Source organism: Carica papaya, chromosome 1, assembly GCF_054855325.1.
Source record: "Carica papaya isolate Zhongbai chromosome 1, ASM5485532v1, whole genome shotgun sequence".
NCBI lineage: Eukaryota > Viridiplantae > Streptophyta > Magnoliopsida > Brassicales > Caricaceae > Carica > Carica papaya.
Genome location: NC_142309.1, coordinates 29463022 through 29472309, shown reverse-complemented (window position 1 = coordinate 29472309; position 9288 = coordinate 29463022). Strand labels below are relative to the sequence as shown.

Genomic DNA, 9288 nt, shown 5'->3' with positions numbered 1-9288 from the left:
GACTGCCATATATTGGAGAGACAGCTTGCTTAACACTCTCCTCTCGTTGGCGACTTGTTAACTTCTCAAAGAGACATTATGCCCTGCATCTGCCACACTCTACACCTACAAACATGGGTACAAATCCTACATGTAGGGCTCAGTCTTTGTGCATGAGCCAGACAAAATGCTGGGAGCAACTTCTTATTTTGCCCTTTAAGTAAACCATGGAAAGAGATTTTTAAAAAAAAAAGCTACCATGGAAAGAGAAAATTTTGAATCCACCAAAAAGAAAAAAAAAAAAAGAAAGAGAAATCAAATAAGGATATGCTCTTGCAATTTCACTAATCTGCCCAAAGATCAGCAGCTTTCTATAGAATTGAGATCAAGTGTATTTTGCACCCACAAATTGCGTCTATAAGAAATATCAATCTTTGACTCTTTCACAAGTCAAACCTCACATTCCATCTACCCTTCACGTCAGCATTTAGAGTCCAGTTATTTTCTCTAACCTGGAAATATGGAATCTGAAATACCAAAAAAAAAAGATAACAGTGTAAATAAAGGAAACTGCAAATATTAAGAGAAGAAGCAGATTTACCATCATAATATTGGTTTTACTATAAAAAAACAGTTCACAAAAATGGCAAAGAGATTAAACAAATACGATAAGATTAAACAGCAAAGTCACCATGTAGTAATTTATATATAAGTTTTGAACAGACAAGATGAAGTAAACTCATTAATTTCCAAAAACATTTTCATTCTGCTTCTTAACCACACACATGCATAGACATATAGATGCTAAGACATTGAAACACAGAACACTGCTTAGGAGCCAGGCCCTTACATTTTGAAGGTAAAAGCTAGACCTCTATATTATGGTTAGACACTATTTCTTTAATGAAAATACATGTTACTGAATCCTAAATCTAAACTAATAGGTTTGTGAAGTCTAAAGTAAATAATTATATTACAAACGAAAAATACGGTTGAGAGGAAAATAAGAGATGAAAATCATCAGATCAACAGATACGAAGACAGTATATAAATAAAAAATGGGAAGTTGTCATGGATAGCTAATACGAAGCAACCAGAAGCTCTCCATATCAGATTTTGAAAGTGAACAATCTCTAGATTCTCTTTCTTTTCAATAAAGTTCTTTTATCAGAAAAAAGTAACTAAAAAAATGCAATAACAATATAAAGATACCTTCTCAAAAACCTCATAGCCAATTTTAAGCCTAACGTCTTGATCTCTCTGGAAATTGAATATGCTCCAAGAAAACTCAGCAGCTCCTTTTGACGTCCTCTGTTATGGCGGCAGCATATGTTGAAGCACAAGTAGACTTATTATTTGGAATACTCATTGATATCAACCACCGGAAAAAAGAACTAGACGAGGCTTGGATTGCTTATTAAATGCTTATGAATAGCTTTAAATACTCGAGTTTTGTAATGTAACAAGCATGATGTTTATTAGATGATAAGAACTTTAAGAACCATAAAAGACAAAAAAGAAACTTTTTCCTAACTTTTTATGAGCTGGCTTAAATTCTATTTCTAAAGATGTTCAGTTACCTATTTTCTATCATATCTTTTATTTTTTAACCAAAATACAGTAGGCACTTCTTGATATAATAGGTATCTTTACTCAAACATGTAAAATCTTATTTTCTGAATCAACGTTTAAGTGCTTAAGTAACTAAAAGTGTCTACTACTTTAAACATATTTTTTCAGCATCATCACACAACATTAACAAGTGAGCAGTATATTTGCACCTCAAGAAAAAGTAACCAACCTCCTTGAATTCTTTGTCAACGTTACACTGCCCCTTGATATTGAAGGTCAACAGGCCATTGTTTGTCACAGGATATGCCATTTTTCCACGCACAGTATACCGGAGCTTGTCACGTTTATCATACTGCAATCCTACACCAAGGCTTGCTGACAACTATAAATGGTTGTCAGACATATAATATAGTTTTAAGAGAAAATTGAAGTTTGCATGAGGAACATACATCTGGATAATAGTGTCTTATCATTGCACAAAAGTAACTTGGTGCCCCAATCTTTGTGTCTAGCTCTCCATGAACCTGAGACAAACAAAAGTGCAAAGAAACTAAGGAAACCATTTCATGGTGACAATAATTCAGATTGCCGAGTTACTAGTCATTTGCAGATACTTCATGGTTTCAGTCATATGAATATTAATCTCAGATATCATACGCCAAAAAGATGAGCAGGTTAGATAAGCTTCATATTAAGCAAGAAACCTGCAACAGCATAGATTACAGGAATACTTTGCAAGAAACATGCTATTACTCCACAAAAATAATGTGGCGAGAGGGATAATAGTACCTAATTGATTTTAAAAACCACAACTGCCAATACAAAGCAAATAGAGCACCATATGAGAGCCTATTTGCAAGAACAAATGTTATTTGGAAGCCCATGAATTAAGCATTACATTAAACTTGTAAATTCCACCGTAAATCTAGGGATTTGTTTAAACAAAATGAACAATCAAATTTCATTTTATTTTTTTAAATAAAATGGAAAATAAATTCCTTAACTGAATTTTTTTTATGTTTGATATAAGGGATGAAGTTTTAAAATAAGAGTGCAAAAGACATTTCAACTTTTTATTTTTGTTTCTTCCCCCAAACTCTTAAGTTTCATTTCCAAATTTCACCAAATTTGATAATGAAATGCACATGTCTAATCCATATAAAATTCATTTCAAAATCCAAAATTTGGAAGAATCTGGAAATAAGTTCAATATTCTTTTATTGAATTTGTTGTTTGTATAGTGTAAGAAGAGGCTCTTAAGTTTTAAAACCCCAAGATAAATCCTAACGTCTTACAATATCATCAAGTTATCTGGCATTGAGCAAACAGAGTATGAAAATTACAAGCTTTCAACTTACCCGTCAAAAATCAGCACATGCTAACCAAAGTGTTTTTGATGAGACTCAAAGTATGTCATTTGAGAGTTAAATGAGTCAAAATCTCTGTCTTTGATACAAATGTCTTATCCAATCAATAGAAGTCCAAAAATTATAGCTCATCAGTGAATTAGTAATTGACTTAAGCAAACATCAGCAGCCAAGCCAGTTGCACCTAGCTACCAAAAATCGTGGACAGGAACGCAAAAGGAAATCAAAACACAGATTACTAAAACCCTTGAACATTGATAATTCAGTTCCAGCTAACCGATAATCAGCTAACATAAAAGTCCAAGACACAAAACTCATAAAGATAACTCATAAGCAGTTAAAAAGAATTCGAGCGAGAACGAAGATAAGATAAGCCAGCGCGCCAGCAGCCATGTAATAGAAAGATAAAATACAACTTCTGTGAAAGAAAAATAAAATTCTTCCAGAAAATTACATCAAAATTAAAATTAAGGCGAAGAAAAAAACAAGCAAATATGGAAAGCCTGTACCTGCAAGTGAGTTTTTGAATCAATGTGGAGCTTCTCCTTAGCATGGATTCTTAGAGCTCTGGAGTCTCTTCCATATCCATATCTTAGAGATGTTTCCATTGCTGTTCTCTGGAAAGTGGAAATGAAAATACAGAAATGGAGTACAGGGAGACCAAAATCCTAGCCGAGTTCACAGGAACCCTAACGGCACGTGACTTGTTATCACTACAACGTAAAACCTGGCGAGTTTCAGCTAATGATCACGAGAAAGAAGAAACTAGCACGTGCATTCCTACGTCCCAGCATCCACTCACAGATTGACACGTGTGCAGCCGGTCCGTCGTTAGTGGCCCACTGATATCCGGGCCCATAAGTGTTGGCTTCTTTTGAGCCGGCCGGTCTAAATGTAAGCCGTATGCGCAGTGCGCACTGGCGGGCTTTAGTTAGAACGCTGAACGTAACCGTTTTGAGATTGTGGAACTGGAGAAGTGAAGATTTAGAGTGAGAGTCGTCCTAGGTTTTGTGCAGAAGATGGGGCTCTCAAAGTTTGATGTGATATTGGTTTTTATGGTTGCCTTGCTCGCAACACCTGCACTCTCCGATCTGGTCCTCTCCAAGGTTGATCGTCGGGTATGTTTCTCAGCGTTTTCGATCTCCCCTCACTTTGATCTCCATTTCTCTCTCTCTCTCTCTCTCTCTCTGTTTTTTGGCATGTCCCTTTGTAGTCTTCTTAAAGGTTTGTAAAATTTTCTAATGCTTTGATCCTAATACTTCAAGGTTTTTCTCTTTTCTTTTTTAATGTAGATTCTTAAATGTTTGTAGAGATCTTAATCTGCTACTTGATCTGATCTGCCATGGTAATTGTTTGGGAGCTTTGAGGTGGACAGTTGAACATCCCACGTTTAATTAGTAGAATAGTTTCTAAAAATTAGGTTGAGTAAGGTTTTTTCTTTTTCTGGTATCAGTTGATACAATAGTTACATATTCAGCCTTGATGAAATGGCACATCTATTTATAATTTAATACATAAATTGCTTGTGATATCTAATAATTAAATGCCACCCCTCTGTGGTGAAGAAATATCCTTCTTCGTAGTTTTTAATTTGTAGATTGGCAGAAAAGTTAAAAACTTTTTTTCTAGGTTATTTGTACTTGGCTACTTGCACTCAATTGGTTTTCCTAGCTTCAGAAGCGAAATTGAAGCTCTGCTTTGTTGTTATTTAGCTTTTACTCTTGGTTCCCTGGTCATTGTGATTCCTTTTCCCCTGTTGTCTTTTTATATATTTGGTTCATTTTTCATCTTCTATGGCAGGTTGATTTAACTTCTCAGGTTGTACGCATCACTTCAACTCTTAAGGTATTAACTATTCTGCTTTATCTGTGGGCTCTATTTATTTGACTATTTTTGGATTTTGGTGGGGTTAAAGATATTTGGTTCTGAATCTTATGTTTTTCAAAGGTCATCTTCTCTATTCTGAGGAGAATTTTGGTTACCTTGTTAATATTTTCTCCTATTTGTAATCTTTTCTTCTACATTTTTGGCGCTTCCTCAGAACTTTATCATTACATATTTACCTTGAAAAAGTTTGATCATTTGCATTCACCTTTTTAATTACACTCTAAAAATGAAAATGTAAATTGCCGAAATTTCACACTTCTTTTTCGACTTCACCTAATTTGCAATTCTTTTGTTTTATTGGAACACCATTTGAATTCTTGGAATCTTATTTGCATCTAACTTATTGGTTAAAACTATGCTAGATAATTAAGTGCCTTGCTAAATATGGTTTGTCTATCCTACTTTGCATAATAGGTGGAGAATGCTGGGTCTGATTCAGTTTCAGAGATTCTATTGGTCTTTCCAGAGCTCCAGATAAAACACTTGGCATATTTGACAGCTACGCGCAATGAAGGGAAGGGAAAAGGAAAAGGGTCTGCTGTTAGTCTTCCTATCAAAGCAGTTAACCCTAATGGAATGCCCCCGGCCTTGAGCTTTTATTCAATAACATTACCCTCAGCGTTAGGGAAGGGAGACAGCTTGATTTTGGAGGTCTTCGCCGTATTCACTCACTTATTGCAACCATTTCCTGAGAAAATCACTCAGGCTGATGTTCAGCTTGTTGTGTTCTCAGAAAGTGCATATTATCTCTCTCCTTATGCAGTTAATATCCAGTCTCTCAATGTTAAATTGCCTGATGGTAGAGTTGAATCTTACACAAAAGTGGAGAATATGAAGATGGATGGCTCAGAGATCAAATATGGTCCTTATGAGAACCTCCCTCCTTTCTCATACAGACCCATAGCTGTTCATTTTGAGAGCAATCAACCATTTTCTGTGGCTGAGGAGTTGTTGCGAGAAATAGAAGTTTCCCACTGGGGCAATGTGCAGGTCACAGAGCACTATAGAGTTGTCCACCGAGGTGCTCAAAGTAAGGGTGAATTTTCAAGGTTAGTTAGGCTTCTTCTTATTGGATTATCTGGATCTTGCCGCTCTGTGGTAATTGAAGTTTGGTTATGACTCTCTGCACAATGTCACAGGCTTGATTATCAGGCCAGGCCCAACATCCGAGGTGCACCATCCTTTAGACATCTTCATGCCAAATTACCACCCAGAGCTCATTCAATTTATTATAGGGATGAAATTGGCAATATATCAACATCGAAAGTATGGCATGATTCAAAAAAGGTGGGTATTGTGCTTTATCTGAAGCAACTCGTGAATTGGTATTTCAAATCTTGATCAATCTATACTCTTTGTTGCAGACAGAACTATTAATTGAGCCCAGATATCCAATGTTTGGTGGTTGGAGAACTTCTTTCACCATTGGATATGGCTTGCCACTTCAAGACTTTTTGTTTGCATCTGAAGGAAAGCGGTTTCTGAACATCTCTTTTGGCTGCCCTATGAGTGACCTGGTGATTGATAATCTCATTGTGAAGGTTGGTACATAACGACGTTATGCCAATTGAACGCTCTTTAGTTTTTCAGCCTTTATTGGCTTCTTGATTTCTTGGAGATGAGACACAAGCTTCTCTAAGAATTTAAGGCAGATGACATCAGCATTAATGTGCAATTTGGGTGGATTCGCAAACAATTTCTTGTGACAGTTTTGCTATTTATTACTTCTACATACAATTCAAACAATGTCTTATATGTCCATCAATATGTTGTCAGCATAAGGGAATTAAGGCAGGGTTACAAAGTTCCTCATGCCACTAATTTCATTCAGTTTTTAGCCAGTGTATCTAGCATCACAGGCTTTATCTCGCTCCTACCTGTTTATGGATTTATCCTGATTTATGTTAATCAGGACATTAATCAGGGTGGGCATAGTGAGCTTTTGATAACCTGTAGTTAATTCATCTCTGGCTGTTCTTCACTCACAATACTGCTCTTGAAAAAAAAAAAAAGAAGCTCACAGTTACTGCTTTAATAAGGGTGTGCAGACCAGAGTTTTGAGTGTTTGCATCCCTTTACAGCTATGCCTTTTGTTGGACCAAGATGGACAAGTAGTTCAACACAATGGAGGTTGTGCCTTGGGTGCATCTACTGGTATCGGGTTATGTCATATTCAGAACTTCATGCTTTGATCAGTGGATATTTATCTCTCAAACTTCTTCTATCATGCATATAAGTGAAGCCACTCTTTATTTTTGTGAACCTTAACTCTGTCCTAGATTGAATAATGATTTGTTGTCAAGTATATGAAATCAAAGTAATTTATGGTTCTTTTGGTTGCAGGTAGTGTTGCCTGAAGGATCTGGAGATATCTCTGTTTCTACTCCATTTCCTGTTAAACAGAGTGAAGAGGTATTACATTTTTTCAAAGAGGGCTAAAATTTTAGTCATTTTTATCCTGTCTAGTTCGGTTCCATATTTATATTTTTATTACTTTGAATGCATATTTTCAATCTTAGGTAGGTTTGTTTTTTTTTTCCCTATGAAGAGCTCAAAATCTTGATGTTTCTAACTTTCATTTGTTATGCTCGTGGTCTACTAAAGACAAAGCTTTCCCACTTGGATATTGTTGGTAGACCAGTGATTGTGCTTGAAAAAACAAATGTTGTGGCAGAGCATAATCAGTATTTCCAGGTATTCTTTTCATATCTTGTAACTCAAATACATCTGTTGTGCTGTTCCTCAAGAAAAGAACAAAAATACATGTACAGAGCTGTAGCATCTCTGAAAATCATTGTTCCATACAGTTAAGCACTACCTAACAACACTATTTTGAAGGATATGAATTTGTCATGTCTGACTCTAGTACATCATAAAATCAGCACACCATTTGTTTCAACATCAATATTTTATTTGAATTTCATTTTGATAATTGTTATTGGTTGTGTTTCAGGTCTATTACAAGTTCAACAAACTCTCGATGCTTAGAGAGCCACTAATGTTGATTTCAGGATTTTTCTTTCTTTTCATTTCTTGCATTGCGTATACACATGCTGACTTGTCTATTTCCAAGTCTTCTGCTTCTTATTTGGCAAAACAGCAGTGGGATGAGGTACGTAGGAGGTCATCATCTTAAATCTTGGTTGCTTAATCTAAATTAATCATTTGCAGTTATACTTTGATTAATCTATTGAAGACTTTCCTTTCTGCAATTTCAGGTGCGGGCAGCCATTCAACAGGTCCAGAATATCATTAATAAATGCTTAGCAACACATGATAGGCTGGAAGCTTCACTGCGTGATCTTTCGAGGACAGGGGATGTTCAAGCTTGTAAAGCAGCTCGCAAAGCAGCTGATGGTTTGTTGAAAGAGTTTTCAAAAGAGTTGAAGCCCTTACTAACATTCTTGCACTCTTCTTCCTCTGCTTCCCAAATATATCCGAAGGTTCTGTTCCTATTCTTTTTAACTGATGCATACATTTTATCCTAATAGGGATTTATGACATGTAAGCCCAATTGGGAAACATCACACTTTGACTGAAATGATTGTTAGATTTGTTTGAGAATTGATTTTATGTTGTACATTTTTGTGAATCAAGAATCAGATCATGGTTAACTTCACTGATACAAAGAAAGATATCTTTTGTTGCATTTGACTTGCATGCATGCTTTCTGGGGGTTTCTTTTATAGTTATTGGTTCTGGGCTCTTGATGCAGGTTGAAGAGCTGATTGCGAAGGAGAGGGAATTGCAAGAAAGACTTATGGGGAAACACTCAACGGTTGTGGATTGCTATGAGAAGAAATCTGGGGGACGAGAAATTGAGAATCGAGTTGTGCCTCTGCAGCAGAGAATCACAACTTTGAGGCAAGAGATTGATGATATTCTAGAATTTTTTGATGAGATATAAAGGAGTATGTGAACAACCTACACTCAGATGAACTACCCATGTTCGAATTTTGCTGGTATTTAAGGAGTAGATAATAGCTAACAGTTCTAAGTACCTGTTAATTGGCCTTCTATATAACTGTTAGGCTTTGCATGTGGGAATTTCTATCTTTGCGGATTAATTGCTATTTGGGTCGTAGTGAAAAAAGAGGCATTATAGTACAATTGTGGGCTTGGGGTTGTGTGGTCGTTGGAACTTGGATGTGGCCTATAGGCAGTTAAGTTATACAAGGTGAAGCGGACTGATTTATAAACAAGTTATTATTTCTGTTGCTATTATCTTCCAAGCAATTTTTTGGTCAATTTTACTTCGTTTATTTCTTCATCCATTTAATTACTTATGTTATAATGCTCAGCCTCTTTAAAAGGATCAAAGTCATTCCTGATGCATACTCAGCCTCTGTAAAAGGAGACTGGGTAATTAGAGTAGTATTTGATTCAATTGCTGACCAAGAAGGGTTCTTATGGTGTCTACCTCATCTCTTGCATTCTAGGGTTGTTGTCAGCCATCCTTGGGTCCATTGCTTCATATGTCTCC

General features: G+C 36.0%; 2 protein-coding genes across 2 annotated transcripts; one reads left to right on the top strand and one right to left on the bottom strand.

Annotated features, from left to right (window-relative positions):
- Positions 1–318: 318 nt before the first annotated feature.
- Positions 319–3628, bottom strand: LOC110818033 (outer envelope pore 21B-like protein). The gene is made up of 5 exons (XM_022046772.2): positions 3428–3628; positions 2001–2075; positions 1781–1933; positions 1192–1290; positions 319–506 (listed from the first exon to the last, which is right to left on the bottom strand). The coding sequence occupies exons 1-5, from the start codon at positions 3524–3526 to the stop codon at positions 423–425; spliced, it is 510 nt and encodes a 169-aa protein (XP_021902464.1). The 5' UTR covers positions 3527–3628; the 3' UTR covers positions 319–422.
- A 233-nt stretch (positions 3629–3861) lies between these two features.
- LOC110818032 (Ribophorin I) lies at positions 3862–9026 on the top strand. The gene is made up of 10 exons (XM_022046771.2): positions 3862–4036; positions 4719–4763; positions 5220–5854; positions 5945–6092; positions 6170–6346; positions 7149–7217; positions 7410–7499; positions 7759–7917; positions 8024–8248; positions 8521–9026. Exons 1-10 carry the CDS (start codon positions 3938–3940, stop codon positions 8710–8712), a joined length of 1839 nt encoding a protein of 612 aa, XP_021902463.1. The 5' UTR covers positions 3862–3937; the 3' UTR covers positions 8713–9026.
- Positions 9027–9288: the final 262 nt, after the last annotated feature.

Coding starts and splice junctions, on each gene's coding strand:
- LOC110818033 (XM_022046772.2), bottom strand. CDS start 3,526: ATGGAAACATCTCTAAGATATGGATATGGAAGAGACTCCAGAGCTCTA. Junction 2,076..3,427: donor ATTCAAAAACTCACTTGCAG/GTACAGGCTTTC, acceptor TGTTTGTCTCAG/GTTCATGGAGAGCTAGACAC. Junction 507..1,191: donor GCTATGAGGTTTTTGAGAAG/GTATCTTTATAT, acceptor TTGGTATTTCAG/ATTCCATATTTCCAGGTTAG.
- LOC110818032 (XM_022046771.2), top strand. CDS start 3,938: ATGGGGCTCTCAAAGTTTGATGTGATATTGGTTTTTATGGTTGCCTTG. Junction 7,500..7,758: donor AGCATAATCAGTATTTCCAG/GTATTCTTTTCA, acceptor GTTGTGTTTCAG/GTCTATTACAAGTTCAACAA. Junction 7,918..8,023: donor CAAAACAGCAGTGGGATGAG/GTACGTAGGAGG, acceptor CTGCAATTTCAG/GTGCGGGCAGCCATTCAACA.